At 41.2% G+C, this 22,365-nt stretch overlaps 2 protein-coding genes and 1 long non-coding RNA gene across 5 annotated transcripts; 1 reads left to right on the top strand and 2 right to left on the bottom strand.

Annotated features, from left to right (window-relative positions):
• Nucleotides 1-79: 79 nt before the first annotated feature.
• LOC118388331 (mediator of RNA polymerase II transcription subunit 26-like) lies at nucleotides 80-8,748 on the bottom strand. 2 transcript variants are annotated; one of them, XM_035777282.2, is made up of 3 exons: nucleotides 8,347-8,748; nucleotides 2,718-2,792; nucleotides 80-2,620 (listed from the first exon to the last, which is right to left on the bottom strand). In XM_035777282.2, the coding sequence occupies exons 1-3, from the start codon at nucleotides 8,416-8,418 to the stop codon at nucleotides 971-973; spliced, it is 1,797 nt and encodes a 598-aa protein (XP_035633175.1). In that variant the 5' UTR covers nucleotides 8,419-8,748; the 3' UTR covers nucleotides 80-970. The 2 variants fall into 2 exon arrangements, with proteins under 2 accessions (XP_035633175.1, XP_035633166.1); XM_035777273.2 differs by having other exon boundaries at nucleotides 2,718-2,795; nucleotides 8,347-8,747.
• Nucleotides 7,395-19,981, top strand: LOC118388351 (trimeric intracellular cation channel type A). 2 transcript variants are annotated; one of them, XM_035777336.2, is made up of 6 exons: nucleotides 7,395-7,554; nucleotides 17,482-17,638; nucleotides 17,894-18,078; nucleotides 18,217-18,304; nucleotides 18,718-18,835; nucleotides 19,176-19,981. In XM_035777336.2, exons 2-6 carry the CDS (start codon nucleotides 17,532-17,534, stop codon nucleotides 19,380-19,382), a joined length of 705 nt encoding a protein of 234 aa, XP_035633229.1. In that variant the 5' UTR covers nucleotides 7,395-7,554; nucleotides 17,482-17,531; the 3' UTR covers nucleotides 19,383-19,981. The 2 variants fall into 2 exon arrangements, with proteins under 2 accessions (XP_035633229.1, XP_035633220.1); XM_035777327.2 differs by lacking the exon at nucleotides 7,395-7,554 and adding an exon at nucleotides 14,949-15,449.
• LOC118388362 (uncharacterized) lies at nucleotides 9,188-14,175 on the bottom strand. The gene is made up of 5 exons (XR_004826544.2): nucleotides 13,892-14,175; nucleotides 10,397-10,438; nucleotides 10,198-10,253; nucleotides 9,893-10,052; nucleotides 9,188-9,760 (listed from the first exon to the last, which is right to left on the bottom strand). It is a non-coding gene; the product is annotated as an uncharacterized LOC118388362 (long non-coding RNA).
• Nucleotides 19,982-22,365: the final 2,384 nt, after the last annotated feature.

Raw genomic sequence — 22,365 nt, 5'->3', positions numbered from 1 at the left:
GAGGCTCTCAACTAAGGCAAACATCTCAGGACAGATAAGTCTCCTGTGGTACACTGTTCCACTGAAAGGGAGAAAGACATTCACAATTTATGGATTTTATTTAACACATACTGTATCAATGTGTCCATTTAAAAAGGACTAAGTATCAAATATGTTCTCTTCTGCATTCAACTGAACACATGGCACATTTCTATACATTCACTAAGGCTCCATTTTAGGAAGCAAATTGGTTTCCACAAGGCAAACAATATCTAAAGGAATGGTAACAAGTATATTTCCAGCATATAAACAATTTATTTTTCTTTTTTTTTTCTTCTGTTTTTCCTCACAGTACAAAGTTGCAATGTTTTAGCATCTGGTTTGCAATTGCAAATTGTTTTCCGGTATATTAATATAAATTGGAGTTCGGGCAAGAACCGTTCTAGTTGTATTATGGTATGGAATGTTGCTACCGCGTTAACCATACATTTTTGTGAGAAAATGTGCAAAGCACAGGTTTACCATATCTGACAAGCAGAACTGATTGAATAAGTGACTTCAATGAAAGTTGTTTTGCACATGTATGTAACTAACAAAATAATGAGAATAAGTCCAGATAAATAAATGCATACATGATAACCACACATTTCATTCTCTTTGCCAGCTTGTACCTGCCAAACAGGTTCCTTAATAAAGTTACAGGGCACCTTAAACTCTTTGCATTTTGCACACAAAGCATGGAACCCTTCCACTCAAAGAACTTCAGTGATGCTACAGCTGAGCTGCCTCCCATCGAACACTGATCAGCTATTGCTTTTTATAGACAGCACAATTAGCAAGGCCTCTCTTACGCCAACTCCGCAAAGGAGTGAGCAGGTTCTACCACCGACAAGTGCCTTTTTGCACTCCAAACTTACACAACCCTCAAGAAGGGAGCAAAGGAAGGCGCCATGTATCCCTCTTAATTCAGAAACAACAGCTCATTAAACTCTCAATCTAGGCAGACATATGGCAGAATGTTCAGTTTGCTCTCATCCCCATGTGGTTCTAAGGATATGCACTCTGTCCAATCATACCAGTTGTCCTTGGTGTCATGGCACCCGTTCACCCCAGGCCAGTGCTCTTTGTGTATTCTGTCGAGGTCCTCGTTTATGACCTCTCGGCTCACCCCAGGTAAGTCCATGTCAGGGATATTTGGTACCAGCACGGGTGTTTTTCTGGCCTCTTTGATATGATGTTCCATGTACTCATTCATGAAAAAGTGTGCCCCCGAGGTTTGAGCCCCAGATGACGTGAGCACATTGCTTTGACGGTTAAGGTAAGACTGGATGATTTCATTCCTTGACAGCTCTTTCCAGTTGGTCTGTTGGAATGGACTGGGAGTAACAGGGGTATTCTGTGCATATTGATTCCGCTTGAGCAGTTCTGTCCGAGGTTCTGGTGGTACCGGCACCACTGTAGCCTCCCATTCTGGGTAAGACTCTTTGTGGGTCCAGGATTTTATCTGCCCTGTTACAGGGTCAAACGTAAGTCTACGGTCTTTTAATCTACATGGTTTTGTGCTCTCTTCCGTGGGCTGCCCACCCAAGTTCACTGTGTAGTCTCTGGACCTGTATTTGTTCCTCTTTCTCACTGTGCTAGTGGCAGCACCATTGCCCTCCGCCTTCACCTTGCTGCGTGACGTGGCTTTTGAGTTGTGCAGAGAGTCAGGTCTCATGGTACTGTGCTGAAGGAGTTGGTCCACGTCTGCCGGTCCATCCTGATGAAGGGCGGACTCTGCAGGCGGAGGCCCAACAGTGAGGGAACCCTGGATACACGAGGTTAAAGGCTGTGGAGAAGGCAAAGAAGAGGGTTCCAGTCCAGAGCTGTCCACAACCCTGGGACTCTGAGCAGGGCTCAGTAGAGTTGTTGCTTTTGGTGCAGACAATTTAACAACCACATCCTGTTTCGTACTTCTGGGACTATACAAGTTTCTGTGGGGGCTTTTGGGCTGATGTTGCCCCCTTCCTGAAGCAACCAGGTCCATTTTGGCTTGCTGTTGCAACACGGCCGTTTTGAACAATGCGGAAGTGCTAGGAGGTTTGGCAAGTCCCGGTGAGCTAGGGTGAGGTTTGACAGCGTTGATGGGAATTTTGTTGAGTTTGTCGTTGTCAAGATGATCAGCACCATCCTTGTCTGATTTTGGATGTGAATGAGCATCAAGTGTGTCCATAAAAGCCTTGGGACTGGCCCCAATTCCATTTATTGGCAGCCGTGAATTTCGTGTTCTTTCATAGGCAGTTTTTTTAGAGATTTTCGCTGGTAGGTGCTGTCCATCCCTCTGCTCCCCTTTGCGTTTTCGGTTGCCTGACTTTTCTGCTTTGGGAGAAAAACAGTTGTTGAAGTCATTTCTATTCTTGAGCTCCGAAACCATTTTTTCCGAAGGCGGGATGGTAGCTGGAGGGAAGACAGCCGTCCGGCAGGGGTTGTTAGCACCGTTGGCAGCGCCTGGTGGCCCTCTATGCCCCTTGGACTGTGCCTCACTCTGCCCAGGCTCAATCAGCTTTTGCCAGGTGCGCAAAAGCTTCTTTGCACGCTTGACAAGATCCTCATCCTTTGTCTTTTTCCTTACGTCGTTGATCAGCTTGCCAAGGCGGGTTTCCTTGAAGAAGAACAGGAAGGTTTATTTTTAGTACAACACCCTCTTGGCAGCATATTTCCAAGAGCTGACATGCACATTTGTCCCCAGCATTACCTACCTCAAGTGCTTCTTTGGTGATGGGATATTTCTCCAAATAGGAAATTACATCCATTACAGCTACCATGTTGCAGATCTGCTGGAAAGTAAACAACAAATCATGTTAAAAAAAAAAATATATATATAAAAACCTATGAAAGTAAGAGACAGGAAATGGTAAGAGAAACTCAATGTATAATGACAGATGAGTGTATACAACAATTCAATCAAATCCGATAGAGTCCAAGTTGTAGAATATGAACTTCAATTATGCCACTTCTGTGTTGCGGAGAAAATAAAGGCTCTATGAGCATGCATTCTTTTTACTCTGAACAAGAAATTCAAATTGGATGAAAAAACCCACACTGACGGTCATAGTCAGTGGCTTAAATGAATAGGCCTAACGGTTCAATGGATGTATAGTGGTTCTTACCACTTACTGACCAATGGGTACCACCGGAATTAAAATAAATAAGGTGTTCGCCAACAAGTCATGTCTGCAGGCAGCGGGACGCACACCTTTAGCCAATTTATTTATATAATGAGCCTCTGGATAGCTTCTTGGTAGTTCCCCTTTCCTTGACAATTTGTTTAGCTTTAATGACATAGCCTGGGCCAGACGGATTACCAGGACGTGTACTCTGAGTAATGCACTAACCAACTGGTAAGTGTCTTCACTGATATTTTCAACCTCTCCCTGTCTGAGTCTGTAATACCAACATGTTTCAAGCAGACCACCATAGTGTTCTTGGGCACAGGGACTAAAAGGTAACCTGCCTAAATGACTACCGATCCGTAGCACTCACGTCTGTAGCCATGAAATGCTTTGAAAGGCTGGTCATGGCTTACATCACCACCATTATCCCAAAAACCCTAGACCCACTCTAATTTGCATACCACACCAACAGATCTACAGACAATGAAATCTCTATTGCACTCCACACTGCCCTTTCCCACCTTGACAAAAGGAATACTTATGCGACAATGCTATTCGTTGACTACAGCTCAGCGTTCAACACCATAGTGCCCTCAAAACGCATCACGAGGGTTGCAAAGGGTCGGAAACTTTCCGGTAAATTTCCAGAACTTTTCCATGGGAAATTAAGGCTGGGAATTTTGCTTAAATTCATCAGAAAAAGTTAGCTTATAACAGTGAACCTTTTTTGTGGGATACACATACCGTAATTGCTGGACTATAAGCCGCTACTTCATTCCCACACTTTGAACCTCGCGGTTTATACAATGACGTGGCTAATTTATGGATTTTCCCCGCTTTCGCAAGATTCATGCCACCGCCAAAAAACTGAGCACCGTCACATAATGTGACGTAAATAGAGCGCGCTCAAACTTCCCATCATTCTGATTACGGTAGTAATTTTGTCACCCTCATGGCAAAGACACTGAAAAATGCATATGATGCAGCTTTCAAGTTGAAGGCGATCGATCTGGCTGTTGGAAAAAAGAAATAGAGCTGCTGCATGGGAGCTTGGCCTTAATGAGTCGATTATAAGACTTTGTAAACAGCAGCGTGAGGAACTGACTCAGTGCAAAAAGACAACAAACCTTTCAGAGGGAAGAAAAGCAGATGGCCCAAAGTATTTGCAGCCACTCGACATCAGTGTAAATCATGCATTTAAGGTGGCGCTCCGTGTTCAGTGGGAGGCTGATGTGTGGAGACATTTCACTGCAGCTAATGTAGAAGGAAAAGCTGTGTACATTTGCAAATACTGTGCCAAATCATGTGTGAAGAATGCAACAAAGATGCAGAATCATCTGGCCAAGTGCATATAGTTCCCTCAGCCCTCACAACAAGCAACCTCTGACAAAAGTCCCTCTACTTCTATTCGAGGTGAAAATGACGAATCAGACACCTTATCGATAGCAACAGCTCATGGTCCTCCTGGAATCAGAAGTTTTTTTTGATTCAATGGAGGAACAGTCAGAGAAATGCTGATGAATGTCCTGCTTTAGCTGGGTATGCAACTGGTTCACCTCTGATGCTCACAGGCAATGTGTATTGGAAGAGATTTCTGAATATTCTTCACCCAGCATACACCCCTCCAACCAGACATGCTTTATCTACTAATTTGCTGGATGCAGAGTTCAATGGAGTTCAAGTGAAGGTCAAGCAAATCATAGAGAAAGCAGACTATTGCAATCATCGCTGATGGGTGGTCGAATGTTCGTGTCCACCCCTCAATCAGTATTCTACAAGAGCACAGGCAAGGGACAGACACACCGGTCTCTACATTGCAGATGAGCTAAAGGCAGTCATCAATGACGACAGAAGGTATTTGCACTGGTGACAGAATGCTGTGAACATTAAAGCTGCTTGGTCTAAAGGGGAGGAGTCCTAACCTCACATCACACATGCCCTGCCAACTTCAATGTTGCTCCAAGCAGAGGAAACTGCAGTTCTGAAATACATCAATAAGCATGAAGACTTCTGCCTGAAGCCATACACACCGCAGCATACATGTTGGACCCCAAGTATGCTGGCAAAAAACATCCTGTCTGGTGCAGAGGTCATCATTACTGTGTCTCGCCACCTTGGCCTGGATGAGGGAAAGGTTCTTGGCAGTCTGGCTAAGTACACTTTCAAGCAAGGGCTTTGGGACGGAGATGAGATATGTTGGCACGACTGCCAAATTGCATCAGCCACCTGGTGGAAGGGACTTTGTGGCTCTAAGGCCGTTTCCTCTTTCCTCCTCTGTTGCCTCTATCCTCCAAATCCCACCAACAACAGCCACCTCAGAGCACAACTGGTCCTTGTTTTGGAACACACACACCAAAGCATGCAACAGGCTGACCAATACAAGGGTTGAAAAATTGGTGGCCACCCAGGCAAATTGGGGTCTTTTTGAGCCTGACAACGAGCCATCCGCACAAGGAAGAGCTGCTGGCAAAACGCACTAAAATGCTATTTGAATTCATGCTTACGAGCCTGCTGCTGCCTACCACAGCTCAGTCAGATACTTGTATGCTCAGTCAGATATATATATATTTTTTTTACCTTTATTTAACTTGGCAAGTCAGTTAAGAAAAAAATATCATTTTCAATGATGGCCGAGGAACAGTGGGTTAACTGCCTGTTCAGGGGCAGAACGACAGATTTGTACCTTGTCAGCTTGGGGATTTGAACTTGCAACCTTTCGGGTTACTAGTCCAACACTAACCACAAGGCTACCCTGCCGCCCCATATGAAACGCAGGACACGTTAGATAAACTAGTAATATCAACAACCATGTGTAGTTAACTAGTGATTTTGAGTGATTGATTGTTTAAGATAAGATAAGTTTAATGCTAGCTAGCAACTTACCTTGGCTTACTGCATTCGCATAACAGTCATTCTCCTTGTGGAGTGCAACAAGAGGCAGGTGGTTATAGCGTTGGACTAGTTAACTGTAAGGTTGCAAAATTGAATCCCCCGAGCCGACAAGGTGAAAATGTGTCGTTCTACCACTGAACAGGCAGTTAACCCACTGTTCCTAGGCCGTCATTGAAAATAAGAATGTGTTCTTAACTGACTTGTCGAGTTAAATAAAGATTAAATAAAGTTGTAATTAAAAATAAAAATAAAATATTTTTAAAAATCGGCCAAATCGGGGGTCCAAATTCCAATTGTTATGAAAACTTGAAATCGGCCCCAATTAATCAGCCATTCCGATTAATCGGTCGACCTCTAACAGAGGGTAGTGTTTACGGCCCAGTAAATCACCCAGGCCAAGCTTCCTGCCATCCAGGACCTCTATACCTGGCGGTGTCTGATAAAGGCCCTAAAATTTGTCAAAGACTTCAGCCACTCTAGTCATAGACTGTTCTCTTTGCTACCGCACGGCAAACGGTACCGGAGCGCCATGTCTAGGTCCAAGAGGCTTCTAAACAGCTTCTACCCCCAACCCATGAGACTCCTGAACAGCTAATCAAATGGCTACCCCCCCCCCCCTACACTGCTGCTTCTCTGTTATTATCTATGCATAGCCACTTTAATAACGCTACATACATGTACATAATTAGCTCAATACCGGTGCCCCCGCACATTGACTCTGTACCAGTACCCCCTGTATATAACCCCGCTATTGTTATTTACTGCTGCTCTTTATTTGTTATTCTTACTTAAAAATAAAAACTTTAAAAAAAAAAGTATTTTCTGAAAGCTGCATTGTTGGTTAAGGGCTTGTAAATTTCACTAAGGTTCACTACACCTGTTGTGTTCGGCACATGTGACAAATAAAATTGGATTTATTTAAAAAAAAATAAGCTATGTATCAATTTAATATTTTTTGCTGATATGAAAGATAATGTCCTTATGTTTCTAATACCATACCGCAAGTGATGCATGTTGATGTTCAGACCGAGTGTTGGGGCTCTTGACAAAACTCCCTGTACAGAAGACACATTCATCCAATGACGTGTAAATGCAATGGAACAGAGTCGTGATCAAGGGCTATGTATGCTGCAAAGACCTACAAACACCTTGACAAACAGACTTGGAAGAAAGCAAGCTTCCTTGCACTGTGTTGTCACTTCAAGAGTTTAACAACACTTGTTTGCGTCAGCCATTTAATTCAATGTTTGTTAATCACATATCATGATAGTCTGTGAGCCTTTGTGACAGATGGCTTCATGTTAGCAACCAGTAGCCATTAAGGAATGGCACGTCACATTGAATAACAAAAGAGCTGATTGGCTGTGTGGCAATCCAAAATGGCTGTGCGGCTTCTGCTACCTAACACGATGGATGAAAAGGAAAAGTTTTCTGATAACTTCAAAACTAGCAGGCGTTCAATCTTCTCAGTGGTACAATTGGGATAATGGCACAATTCAGAGTCCAACGCATGTCTCATCCCTGGATTAAGGTATGTCTTCTGAGCCGTATCTCGCGGCAGCGTTAATTTACACTGGAAGCCTGTCCGACCCAAGTAGTGCAGATACAGGCAAGCGGCTCGGATCTGCTGGCTACTCATTTCCAAAACACTGCTGACCTTGGTGGTGGGTTTAGAGTAGTAAGATCATCCTTTCAGTTAACCTGCTACAATGCTTGGGCCTAGCTAAAGTAACGGCAAAGTTTAACTCTGGTTTAGTTAGTTACAACAGTCGCTAAGCAACAGTATAACTAGCTAATTAAAAAGACATTTAAAAAAGTAGAACTAGCTAATTTGCTAAGGTGATGTTTAAAATGTCAACTTCAGCTATCTAAATTAGGTACAGTAGTTAGCTAAATGACAGGCAGGTAGCTATCCAACTAACTTATGATCACTAGAACTAAGATAGGTTGACCAAAGATGTTGAAATGCTTGGGCTCAGGCGAGACTCCAGTGTGTATGTACGTTAACTAGCTAACTACTAGAGTTAATGAACTACTGTTTACTAGCTAAGTTCCTAGTATTGACTTTAACGAACAAGCTCATAGATGTAGTTCGTTTACTAGCAGGCTTCCAGCTAGATAACTACCTGCCGCGTCGTTAGTTACCACTGCACTGGTTTAGATAACGACGTTAGCTATAAGACAAGTTGGTTAGCTAAGACAAGTTAGTTAGCTAGCTAATGTTCGCTGTCGATGTTTGTCATAAGATTTCACAGTAGGGGATCATTGCAATAGTGTGGACAGAGAGAGTCCCTTCAAGTACGTGGAAACATTACTAACTCACATTGTTTTGGCCATCGATGGCCTGCATCAGCCGGTCTCTCATCTGCTGCGGAGTTGCCGTGGCCGCTGTCATTGCATGGCAGTGGTGCGGATCAGTTGACGGGGAGGAATCCTCCTTAGACACGAGTGGGTGACTTGCAGACACTCACGGGCCTTTCGGGAGATGTGCTAGTAAATAAAGACCCATATTTTATGGAGCTTTATTTAACCTTGAAGGCGTATTCATGTATTTCGCAATGAATACGTATCTCCAGATAGAGGTTCTTCCCGAATACTCGTGTCCGACTGCCTCTTTGGCAACAGCCAACGCTGTGGCCTTTCGCAACATCGCCTTCTCTGCAGCTCAAAACAACAGAGCTATTGAAAAACGCTCTCCTGGTGCATCGTGGGAAATGTAACACAAAAACGTCGTACGTTGTCGACTGTGAATGTATCTGATATTCTTTGTGTGAACCTGCAGTTAAATTACTGGGTTATCCTATTACAATATGGATGTGTAACCAAACACTGTATCTGAAACGTTAGATTTGTCTTAATTCAATACATTTAGCACGAACAATGAAGCCCAACACGTACATTCTAATACATGTGAAAGCTGTACTGTGTAGCCTATATATGCTTATCAATTTAATTAATGAATCAAGACTTGATACACAACTGCTTTATGATTTTGTTTAACATGTTTATACAGATGAGTGAGTGTGTGTCAAACAATGCACAATGTGATTGAGTGCAGGAACCAAATAAGGTTGAGAAGCACTAAATCAGATGACACACTACTCAAATCCTAAATTAGGAAAGGAAAAGATGAAAAGGGTATGGATGAAAACACCAAGTGCATTTTAGAGTAAAGTTTTATTATACAAAACTAGATCATAGACAAAAGTATGCAACAAAGCAATGATAAAATGAAGTCTGAATGCTCTTAACATCAGAAGGCCTTAGTAAGACAAACGTCAAACATGTCAAATGGTTCTCATTCTGTTCACAAGTTTCAGAAGAAAATGAGGACTATAGATAACAGGTCAGCAATAGGGCTGGTAATTGCCAGGGACCTCATGATACGATATTATCACAATACTTAGATGCCGATACAATATCTATTGCGATTCGATGTTCCAAACATATTGCTAACCATATATCCGCTGCAGTGTGACGAGAGAACCATGAGAAGCAGTTTAGGTCAGTCATGGAAATAAATGGGCTGAAAAACCAATTGGCTCCCTATTTCTAAAAGCTATGAAGATAAAATACTGTAGTTTTGATGCAGGTACAACTAACTAGCGCAAAAATATTGCGATATTGCACATAATGGTCGCAGGTCACAGGATCCGATATGAATCTCAACTCAAAAAAGTTATTTTTTGTGCAGGGGCCCCCAATCCAAAAACGAAGTTGATCACTATCCAAACAATCTGTAAATGTAATAGACATGGGCAATTAATACACAATACATTATAGTCAATATGGTATACCTTGTGAGGCACAGAAGCATATCCGTATGACAATAGTAGTAGATTAGACTCTACAAGATGGCAGCTACTTACAGAATCATGCAAAACATCATGAATATGTTCCATAAGGCAATGAAAATCCGGAAGTAGCGTAGACTCTGGAGGAACTCTCTGATGTTGTCACTCTTTTTGTAAGTCGCTCTGGATAAGAGCGTCTGCTAAATGACTTAAATGTAAATGTAATGTATGTCACCTAAAACAAATACACCATGGTGTCATTTCAGATTTATAGAGACCTTCATTGTGTGTTCATGTGTAACTTCACAACTTCACTTTAACTTCACTCTGTGAAGTTTCCTGAGGTGAGGTTTTTTAATGCACCACAATGCATCACACACCTGTAGTTGGTCCACGAGGTTCATCTCCAAATTGTCCTTGTGACTACTTTTTCTTCCTGTAATAGAGAACAGTGTTGATTGTCTTGTGTTGATGAGCTAGTAAAAATAATATGAAGTCCAGCATTATTGTCTGTTTAGTGTTACCAGGCACAACTAGCACAATGTCTTCAGCGCAAGACAAAAATTGTATCATACTCACAGTTTGAAGTTTAACACAGCACCAGTGTTCATGAGTAAGGTCCTAAAAAGGATGACATAGAAATAGTTGGAAATTATCACTTTTAATACAGCACATGACAGCACAGAACTCCAACTTTGGCATTAAGCATGTCAGGTACAGTGGGGCAAAAAAGTCTTTAGTCAGCCACCAATTGTGCAAGTTCTCCCACTTAAAAAGGTGAGAGAGGACTGTAATTTTCATCATAGGTACACTTCAACTATGACAGACAAAATGAGAAAAAAAATCCAGAAAATCACATTGTAGGATTTTTTATGAATTTATTTGCAAATTATGGTGGAAAATAAGTATTTGGTCACCTACAAACAAGCAAGATTTCTGGCTCTCACAGACCTGTAACTTCATCTTTAAGAGGCTCCGCTGTCCTCCACTCATCCACCTGTATTAATGGAACCTGTTTGAACTTGTTATCAGTATAAAAGATACCTGTCCACAACCTCAAACAGTCACACTCCAAACTCCACTATGGCCAAGACCAAAGAGCTGTCAAAGGACACCAGAAACAAAATTGTAGACCTGCACCAGGCTGGGAAGACTGAATCTGCAATAGGTAAGCAGCTTGGTTTGAAGAAATCAACTGTGGGAGCAATTATTAGGAAATGGAAGACATACAAGACCACTGATAATCTCCCTCGATCTGGGGCTAAAGATCTCACCCCGTGGGGTCAAAATGATCACAAGAACGGTGAGCAAAAATCCCAGAACCACACGGGGAGACCTAGTGAATGACCTGCAGAGAGCTGGGACCAAAGTAACAAAGCCTACCACCAGCAAGGGCATTGAAGATGAAACGTGGCTGGGTCTTTCAGCATGACAATGATCCCAAACACACCGCCTGGGCAACGAAGGAGTGGCTTCGTAAGAAGCATTTCAAGGTCCTGGAGTGGCCTAGCCAGTCTCCAGATCTTAACCCTATAAAAAATCTTTGGAGGGAGTTGAAAGTCTGTGTTGCCCAGCAACAGCCCCAAAACATCACTGTTCTAGAGGAGATCTGCATGGAGGAATGGGCCAAAATACCAGCAACAGTGTGTGAAAACCTTGTGAAGACTTACAGAAAACATTTGACCTCTGTCATTGCCAACAAAGAGTATATAACAAAGTATTGAGATAAACTTTTTTATTGACCAAATACTTATTTTCCACCATAATTTGCAAATAAATTCTTCGAAAATCTACAATTGGATTTTCTGGATTTTTTTCCCCCTCATTTTTTCTGTCATAGATGAAAATTACAGGTCTCTCTCAGCTTTTTAAGTGGGAGAACATTCACAATTGGTGTCTGACTAAACACTTTTTTGCCCCACTGTATGTGTAAACGAGGATATCTGGTAGTTATGTCTAAACTGGGCTACTGTAATTTGCTAACGTTAGTGAGCTAGCAAAGAAGGTGCTAGCTAGGTTTGCTCAGCCACACATAGGCTTTGCTGCTAAGTTAGCAGTGTTGGGAAAGCTACTCTGAAAATATAGCTTACGAAGCTACCAATTACTTAACACTGGAAGAAGTTAAGCTACACTAAAGCTACCCTTAAGAAAAATATAGTTTACTTAAATAAAGTTACTTAGGAAAAAAAATACTTTCACAAACTACTTGGTGAAAAAATATATCTAAATCTAAAATGTCAGACTGCAAATTGCAAGACAGATCACTCTGTAGTCAGATTTTAACAGGATGTGTGATTTTTGCCTATTAAACACAAAAAGTGTTTCAAGTGAGAATTAGGCAGGTCTGATGCAGGAAAATAAAGGAAATTCTTGCCTACCTCACCCATATTTTATTTTTTGCAAAAAAAGAGTGGAAAGTTCCAGTAGTTACACCACTACATGGCAAAAAAAAGTAATTACTGAAAACAGTACCGACATTTGAATTTACTACCACCAAGCTACTGCAAAAACATATTAGTCAGTTGTACAACTAAATGCATTCAACTGAAATGTGTCTTCCACATTTAACCCAACCCCTCTGAATCAGAGAGGTACGGGGGGCTGCCTTAAATCGACATCCACGTCTTCGGCGCCCGAGGAACAGTGAGTTAACTGCTTTGCTCAGGGGCAGAACAACAGATTTTTACCATGTCAGCTCGGGGATTCGATTGGTTACTGGCCCAACGCTCTAACTACTAGGCTGCCGCCCTTATTAAATACTATACTGAAAAAAATACAAATGTAACATGCAACAATTTCAAACATTTTACTGAGTTACAGTTCATATCGGAAATCAGTCAATTGAAATAAATTAATTAGGCCCTAATCTATGGATTTTACATGACTGGGAATACAGTTATGCATCTGTTGGTCACCGATACCTTAAAAAAAAAGGTAGGCTCGTGGATCAGAAAACTAGTCAGTATCTAGTGTGACCACCATTTGCCACATGCAGCGTGACACATCTCCTTCGCATAGAGTTGATCAGGCTGTTGATTGTGGCCTGTGGAATGTTGTCCCACTCCTCTTCAATGGCTGTGTGAAGTTGCTGGATATTGGCAGGAACTGGAACACGCAGTCGTACACGTCGATCCAGAGCATCCCAAACATGCTCAATGGGTGACGTGTCTGGTGAGTATGCAGACCATGGAAGGACTGGGACATTTTCAGCTTCCAGGACTTGTGTACAGGTTCTTGTGACATGGGGCAGTGCATTATCATGCTGAAACATGAGGTGATGGCGGCAGATGAGTGGCATGACTATGGGCCTCAGCATCTTGTCACGGTATCTCTGTACATCCAAATTCCCATAGATAAAATGCTATTGTGTTTGTTGTCTGTCGCTTATGCCTGCCCATACCATAAACTCACCACCACCATGGGGCACTCTGTTCACAACTTTGACATCAGGTAAACCGCTCGCCCACACAATGCCATACACGTGGTCTGCAGTTGTGAGGCCGGTTGGAAGTACTGCCAAATACTCTAAAACAACGTTTATGTTAGCAAGCTCCCTCAAAATTTGAGACATCAGTGGCATTGTGTTGTGTAACAAAGCTGCACATTTTAGAGTGGCCTCTTATTGTCCCCAGCACAAGGTGTGTAATGTGTAATGATCATGCAGTGTAATCAGATTCTTGATATGCCTCACCTGTCAGGTTGATGGATTGTTTTGGCAAAAGATACATGCTCACCAACAGATGTCAAAAGATTTGTGCACAACATTTGAGAGAAATAATATTTTTGTGCTTATGGGCAGTTTCTGGGATTTTATTTCAGGTCATGAAACATGGGACCAACACTTTATAGATGTTGCGTTTTATACTTGTGTTCAGTATAGTTGAACTACATGTAGTTCACTACTCCCCGACATTGTAATTTAAATTAGCTAGCTGGCTAACAACAACAATCAAACTACACACTGGCTGGTTGAAACAAAAGGCCACGATTATCACATTCCTCGTTGTTACAATAGAATTAATCTCTTTATTACGTAGTTGTTTTCTTTGGTTACATAATAAAGTCCAGCATTACCCGAATAATCAAGAGATCCCCGATCATTTTGTCCACATCACAGGCGCTATACTTCCGCGAAAATCGTAAAAAATAGTCGAATGGCTGAAGTGTAATCCTAGTGCGAATTCAATACGCCGATTCGGTTGCAAAACGTTTCTTAAACGGAAGAAAATGGGGAGGGACCTAGCTGAATTGGTCCAATAGAAACTCTAGTTTTAGTTGTAAATTGTTCCGTTTTGCAACTTGTTGAACTAATGATTACAGCCATGGAATGTGTTCAGTAGAGATAACGTTTTGAAAGGGGAAGCCACATGGAAATATAATCAACCCACGTAGGGGGTAATACATGGAAACAATTAGCTTTGGACATAGGCCCATATACTCCTATTTTATATTCAGCACTATTTTGACATCATTTTGACTCCTAGTTTAATCAATTATACAATTCAGTTTTTCTAGCCACTAGGGAAGCCCGTGCGCCAATGTGTAGGCATACACTAGCTATCGCACCGTTTTTTCTCACAATAAACTCATTCCGCAGCACATTCACGGAACCACATAATCTGCAGAGCTATATGTTCTTTCTACAACTGCATCTCATAGGTTTGGCTTGGTCAAATGCACTACAACGCGAACACACGATTTCAGCCACCCCATAGGTTTATGGAGGCACATGATGAATAAAATTAGGCTTCAGACCCTTCATTTATCATCATTAGGCCAGTTTGTTAAACAAATACAATCCTAAAGGACCGAGGTTACATGAATATAATACATCATAAACATATTCTACCTGATTTATTGCAAATGTCTTTATTGTAGGCTACCATAAACAGGTGCCAGGTGGAATTGACTATCTCAATACAAATATTATTATTAATCTGTAATAGTTTTTATTAGCCTATCAATATACGATTCTGCACTGATTTTTCAAGTCAGGTTCCAAAGCCAACGTTACCCACGATTTAGGCCTATAGAAAAACGTGTTATCGTAAAATAAACCGTAAACCTGTATAGTGACATGCGCATCGTGTCATCTCTTTCTTTCTCCCTCTTTCTCTCTCTCTCTCTGTGTTATTTGCAGAGCACTATGGCAAATCGCCAATATATTTCTTAGGCCAGCTATCGTTCAAAGATTAGATTAAATCATGTATATAGCTGAATATCTGATCAAAATTGGGGACCCAAAAATAAAAGCCTATCTGTCATTTTTCAACCGTCGCGACGAATTACATGGGGAGCTGACAAATAAGACCAGCTGGAATAGAAAAAACGCTCGACCGAGAACAAATTATAAAGCTGTGCAGATGAGGTATATTAATAGGAGGGCTTGAGTGTCACAGTCTTTTTACTCGTGAAGACGTGGAGCTTCGTGGCGAGTCGCCGGACAACTGACATTCTAGTTACGCAGTGATCATAAAATACACGCGGTAGTGTTATAGATCTTAAATCATGGACGTGTTGGAAGTCCTCAATTTGGGCGATGTTGCCCAACATTTCTCAAAAATGGGAATGTTTCCAGTTTTTGATCTTGCTTATTACATCGTGTCCATACTCTACCTCAAGTATGAACCAGGTTAGTGGTATTTTTTTTCCTATACATTCATGTTAAAAAATGAAATCATTAGTTGTAATGGATTTATAATTGTGAGTCTGAGTAGTCTGTAATTAGGTAGGCTATTGAATATAATACAGGTCAACGTTGAATAGGTTATAACCTAGGCTATATGGGTTGTCAACCCCCCAAAATTATAACACCAATAAGATACATGTACCAATACAAACATTAATTTGTCAATTTATACATAGGCCTAGGCCTACTATGGAAATCGTAATGAACTTTTGATAACTTGAAAGGAATTTGAATTTGTCCTATGAATAACATTTGCAGCAGCAGCTTGGCCTACTTTGAGAGAGGAATTAAGAAACCCTTACAGGAGTTAGATTAATCCAGTTTTCTTGAATACCTCACATTTCCCAACATTTAACCCTTTAAACAGAAAGGGTCTCCTGTATGAAATCTGAAGAGACCCGTTGCATACCAAAGCTTTGGCCCCCGTGCAATAAATAGAATGTCCTTAAATAGATGTCTCTGGGCTGGCTACACACTGCAGAAAGTCTCCTCTGCTTCGGAGTAGGATTGTTCACAGTCCGTTTGTAATTGTGTTTGTAAGACCTCATTGACATTGTATTAATCAAAAGTGAAGTTTACAATACTCCAGAATATATGCAGCCAAGCATCTTAGAGACCAAAAATATGTCCAAAAGCACGTATGTTGGCCTCGAAATGAACATGTCCAATACAATCCCAGCACTGTTCTACCCTTCTGGACATCCCGTATTCACACAAGTAAAGGTACACTGAATGAAGAAATTGCGTTTGTTCATTGTGGAATAAGTTTAAAATTACTTCAATATTTTATTATTTACTCATTGACACATTTTCGTGTTACAAGTAAATGACAGTGGTCTATAAAACCTGGTATCAAAATACTCTCATTCCCTACCTTGCCTTTTTGGCCAAATCTTAGTAAAGACAGGTGGGACGTTTTTTTTTCTCTCCAGTAATGGTTCAAAGAAGCCTCGTGAGCTCCTAGACCTATGTAAACCAATCTCTGAGTCACATGTTATCAGTGGTTCCTTGGTTCCTCATGAATGAGTTTGGAGGCTGGGGTGTTGAGGGTCAAGGTTTATGTCAGGCCTGCCAGTTGCTTTGTGAGGCAGGAAAGCAATAGAGCAGCGTGTATTTTTAGGGTGCATTTCTTTGGATCAGTTTTCTGTCAAACAGCAGGCAAATCACTCCTACACCCAGAATCACACCTGTTATTTTAGATCTTGACCGTTCTGGTGCCCAATAGGGACACACACGTTACTCCACAATCTTACAACGATCCATAGATATTTAAAACACCTTATTATAGTAGATGTGCCTTTTTAAAATGACTTTGGTTGAAGTGAAAAACTTGATTTCTCTTTCTTCGTCCCAGTAACACAAACGAGTAGAGTTAATTAATAACTGAGTAATGGATGAGTAAAAGGATTCCGAGACTTTCTAGTGGGGTGTGTACTGTAAAGTTGCCCTTGAGTAACTCACTCAATGGTGGGAGTGACATGAGTGGATCATTACTATAATAGTATACTGCTGGTATACATTTGATGTGGGGATGAGAGCTAAGGAAGAACCAACCAAAATATAATGGCACACACACACACACACACGGTAATACTTTATAATAACGTTGATGAATAAGCATTATTAAACAATTGATAAACTGTTAATAAATGTGTAGTTCATGATTTACTAATATCCAAGTTTGTGTGCGTCTGTAAATTGTTGTTCGTATGTGTATGTTTGTATCTGGTGTGGGGATTTTATTTGTGAAAAAAAATTGAAAATTTTATATTAGTTATATATATATATATATAATTTATTTATTTATTTATTTGTTTTACTAACGTCCAGAAACATTTCTAAGCATTATAAGCATTACAAATCACGAGTATTTATTTATGAAGCATTTTTAATTGGTTATTTCTGAATGTTACTATAAGGTGTTACCAGTCTGACTTCACGTGGAGAATATATTTAAATCCTGATTCTTCTGCAGGGTCAGTAGAGGTGGCTCGCAAGAGCCCCGTGGCCTCTTGGCTCTGTGCCATGCTCTACTGCTTTGGGAGCTACATCTTAGCAGACGTTCTGCTCGGCAGTTGCCCCCTGGACTATTTCCAATACAACAGCCACATCCTCCTCGCCTCCGCTATTTGGTAAGATCCTTTAAATGGTTAATGTGCTTATCTACATACATTATTATTATTTATTTTTTTAGAAAGTGCAAAACCTGTGTCTATATATGCCTAGGATTGTTGAAATAGGCCAAATTGAATTTGGTGTAACATTGATAGTAATTATTTCAAAATGATTTAGAAATGTTGTTGTCAAGTAAAAAAACAACAAACTGCCACAACATTATTAAAATGTACTCTTTTGTTTCTCTCTCGTTCACTAAAATGTAACAACAGGTACCTCGTCTTTTTCTGCCCTCTTAACCTGTTCTACAAATGTGTGGCTTTCCTGCCTGTAAAGCTGGTGCTGGTAGCCTTAAAGGAGGTTGTCCGCACTCGTAAAATCGCAGCTGGTGTGCACCATGCCCATCATGCCTACCACAACGGCTTCCTCATCATGGTCATCATCGGCTACGTCAAAGGTTGGGGTCTCCCTGCACCCCCCCCCATAGCTACTATTACAACTCGTCGGACTTTCCTTGTGTGTGTCCATTTTGTAAAGAAGCGAGATACAGACCTTTTGTCCTAATTGTTTCTACTTTCTATTGATATCCTCCCAGGGTCAGGAGTGGCTCTCATTTCCAATTTTGAGCAACTGCTGCGTGGTGTGTGGAGGCCCGAGACCAATGAAATCCTCAACATGTCATTGTGAGTTGATTTTCCTCACGACTCTGTGGTTGATGTCAGCCGTCGACATTTGTTTGCTGCCTCCTCAAGCAGGAGACGATTTTCAGAAAATGTCTGGCTGTTAGAAACCTAAGCTGTTTCAGGACGACCTACGGGGTTCCCAGGTCTAGTTTCTGACAGCAAAGTTCTCCTATTACAGCAAATAATCCGATATTGATATTTACACCCACAACTTCTGAAGGTATCAGGTAGTTGCACAACTGTATTTGAAGGCAATCGAATGCATTTACTGATTCTCCAGAATCAGAGATCATACATGTGTAAATGGGGCTGAACTATCCATTTTAAAGCTGACAAATGTATAACAATGGATATTTTCTATCAAGAGAAATATTGTGACTTTGTCTGATGTTCATAATATTTTCCCTCTCCAGCCCTACTAAAGCCAGTCTGTATGGAGCCATTTTGTTTACACTTCAGGAGACACACTTGCTTCCTGTGTCCAAGACCACCCTCATCTGTCTTTTCACTGCGTTCATGGCTACTACAAAGGTAGGTCCTGGAGTCCATACTAGAGAGTGTGCATCATATGTTTATACAGGGTTTGAGGCAAATATGCTTTAACTCAAGAAATTGTGCAAATGAATTAACACAAATCCTTTTGTAAAATAATTGTCAATATCCAGTTCATATTCTGAACAGATTTTTAAATGGAATTGGTCTCGACCCTACTGCTGTACTACATACCTCTTCCTTCCTATTGTTTGCTATTAGTATCAGAAATTAAACAAACTTGACAGGGATCCTACTCTATAGAGATTTTGTTGTCTCAACTAGATAATTGCACAAACTAAGTAAATATTTTCACACTTATGATTTCTATTTCACTCAGGTGATTTTGACCGCCCGCCACTCTCACGGCTCTCCCTTCGTCCTCATCGAGTCTTGGGTGTGCCACTTGCTCTTTGGCTCCCCTCTTGGAGGTGGTGAGGAGGAGCACCATGCTGCCCCTGCCCCTGTCGCCCCTGTCTCACCGGTCAAAACCAAGGAAGAGTTTGGCGAAGGCACCCGCAAGAGGAAGTCCAAGAAAGCAGAGTAGCACGCAAGCTACTACACCAGTGAAGGGGAAAAAAGGTCCCCACCCCATCCACAAAACGCATCTGATCTCCCCTCATGGTCCAGCCTTCTGTTTAGACATGATGGAGTCTCCCATTCCTTGCTGGGGAAAGGTGCAGTTTGATGTTTACCAAATGAGTCCCTTTCTATTGAAGGAAATGGTGCTTTCTATGTCATATCACACTGTATGGGGATTCTGTAAATAGCTCACCAAAGTCTCAGACTTAAATCATCGTCCCAGCCAGTACATATCTACTTATTTATTTATGTATTTATTGTGAACACTGTGAACATCTCTCCTACTGTGTGCAACAACATGTGGTGAACAGTGTTACTGCAAGTTACCTGATTGTTTTAGGATGGCCTTTGTTTCCAGTGCTTCTGCTGTTAGCTATACATGTTTTTGGTTTAAACCCAGTCAGACCTATTTCAGTAATGTAAAGAAATTGGATCAAAAGCACAATCTGACCCTTGATCAGACAATCAGACCACAATATAATGTGAATAATACATGGCTGCTTTTTACAAAGAAAACTAGTGAAAGTAATGTCCTTTATTAATAAAGGCAGGTCAGAATTCTTATGTGGTGAGAGTTTTTGATTCAGTTGTTTACTATGATATTGGGATATGTTGTTTAATGGTTACCGTAAACAAAATAATATATGCGGCTGCTGGGCATTCATGCAGAAATGTGCAATATAAAATTACAATTAATTTAGTTTACAAAAGAGAGGGTCACAATACCAGACAGAGCTAAATAGTATGAGGGGAAGCTGCCACTGTACCCACATACAACACATGAAATGACTCCCTGAAAAAAATAAAGGTTAATAACATAAATACATTTTTTAACAAGTAACCTTTTAAAAGACACAACAGACGCAGGTATTTAAGGAGAAAGTTAAATGACTTGATATACTTTTCCATAAAGAAATTACTCAAAAGTGCAGTGTCATTACAAAAGCATCTTCAGGGGTTGTTGTACTGAACTCAAAACGGTGTTGTAACCTGAAGCTACCTCTGTGTCTGTTTGCCCTAGTCCCACTTCCTGTCCTTTGTAGTACAGCTAATGAACCATCATTGATTAACTTTACAGAAGGTCACAACCCCTGACCTCTGACCTTACAGTCCTCTCAGACAGTGGAGGCTGCTAAGTGGAGGACGGCTCATAATAATGTCTGGAATGGAGTCAATGGAATCGTATCAAACATGTGGTTTCCATTTGGTTTATACCGTTCATTTGACTCCATTCCAGCCATTACTATGAGCCATCCTCCCATCAGCAGCCTCCACTATCTCAGCAGTAGAAGAGGTCGCTGACCAAACACAAGCATTCCCTTTATTTTCCCTCCTCATAGCAATGTTAGCTTGTTTTGTATGTACCTCAATCACACCTCAAATATAGAAAACAATGCTGTTTTTCAACTGAAACCAAAAGACATCACTAAGAGTGCTACACTGAGTATACAAAACATTAGGAACACCTGCTTTTTCCATGATATTGACTGACCAGGGGATTCCAGGTGAAAGCTATGATCACGTATTGATGTCACTTGTTAAATCCACTTCAATCAGTATAGATGAAGGGGAGGAGACAGGTTAAAGAAATATTTTTAAGCCATGAGACAATTGAGACATGGATTGTGTGCCATTCAGAGGGTGAATGGGCAAGACACAATATTAAAGTGCCTTTGAACAGGGTATGGTAGTAGGCTCACAGGTTGGTGTCCAGAACTGCAACGTTGCTGGGTTTTTCACACTCAACAGTTTCCCGTGTGTATCAAGGATGGTCCACCACCCGAACGGACATCCAGCCAACTTGACACAACTGTGGGAAGCATTGGAGTCAACATGGGCCAGCATCCCTGTGGAATGCTTTTGACACCTTGTAGAGTTCATGCCCCGACAAATTTAGGCTGTTCCGAGGGAAACTCAATATTAGGAAGGTGTTCCTGATGTTTGGTATAATCAGTGTATTGAGGACATGTTGAAATATTCAGTGTAGTCTCAGTTTCTTCAACCTAGCTAAGACTTTAAACACAGAGCAACGTTTTTCCAGAGTTGAATTTCAACCATCAAAGGTGACTTGCAAGGGAACAAGTAATGCGTCACCTTGTTTCCTGCCAACCTTCAAGTGCATGTCCAAAAAAACCAAGGAAACGTCAACAACTTGGGAAAGAGTAGCCTACAAGCCTCACCAACACCAAGCCTTCCCTTTTCATTTATCCTCTGACAGATAGCTGTTTGTAGAGAGAGTTGAATAGACAGTCAAATGTAGTGTCATTTTGTTTCCTTTCTGACATCACCATTGAAGTCAGGGATTCTTGATTTGCTTTTCCAGCGAGGGACCAGGGGGAGGCTTCTCTGATGCTGAGGGTTAGGGAGAGAGCTAGGATAAATGTACTGGAAGTCATGAAATCCAGTCAAGATGCATGCACCACAAAACCTCAGGTGTGCCTGCACTGCAATGTAACCAACATCTGCTAGTTCCACTACTGGCAAACAAGACATACAACACAAATCCACCAACGCAAATGAGTTCAGCTTTACATTCAGACACTGGTAAATTAGGGTTCAAGCAAATGAGTACCTTTTTTTTTCCTTTTACAAAAGGTGTGATGTACACAGTTGTTATAACTCTCCTGTAAAGATCTGAAGGATCCGGTAACAGTGGGTTCGCTCTAGAGGGTGCTCTCTCTCGTAGAGAGGGAGAGCGGGAAGTCGTCTGTTTTATGATGGTCATAAAATACGCTGCCCATATGCTCTGTCGTGTTCGAGATTGGAATGTAAACTGTGGAACACAGAGAGACCCTTGGTCATCAAAAGTTTGAATAATTAAACAATATTTCTATTTTTGATAATGTGGGAGTGGTCCGTGGACACTTAAGGGACAAGTCATGACGAAGTTGTTTCATTTGGTGACCTCATGAAAGACAGGAGATCCACATTACTGTACCTCTGTTTGT

Source organism: Oncorhynchus keta, chromosome 1 (genome assembly GCF_023373465.1).
Source record: "Oncorhynchus keta strain PuntledgeMale-10-30-2019 chromosome 1, Oket_V2, whole genome shotgun sequence".
NCBI classification, from domain to species: domain Eukaryota; kingdom Metazoa; phylum Chordata; class Actinopteri; order Salmoniformes; family Salmonidae; genus Oncorhynchus; species Oncorhynchus keta.
The sequence above is the reverse complement of the archived record's forward strand: the minus strand, read 5'-3'. Positions and strand labels throughout refer to the sequence as shown.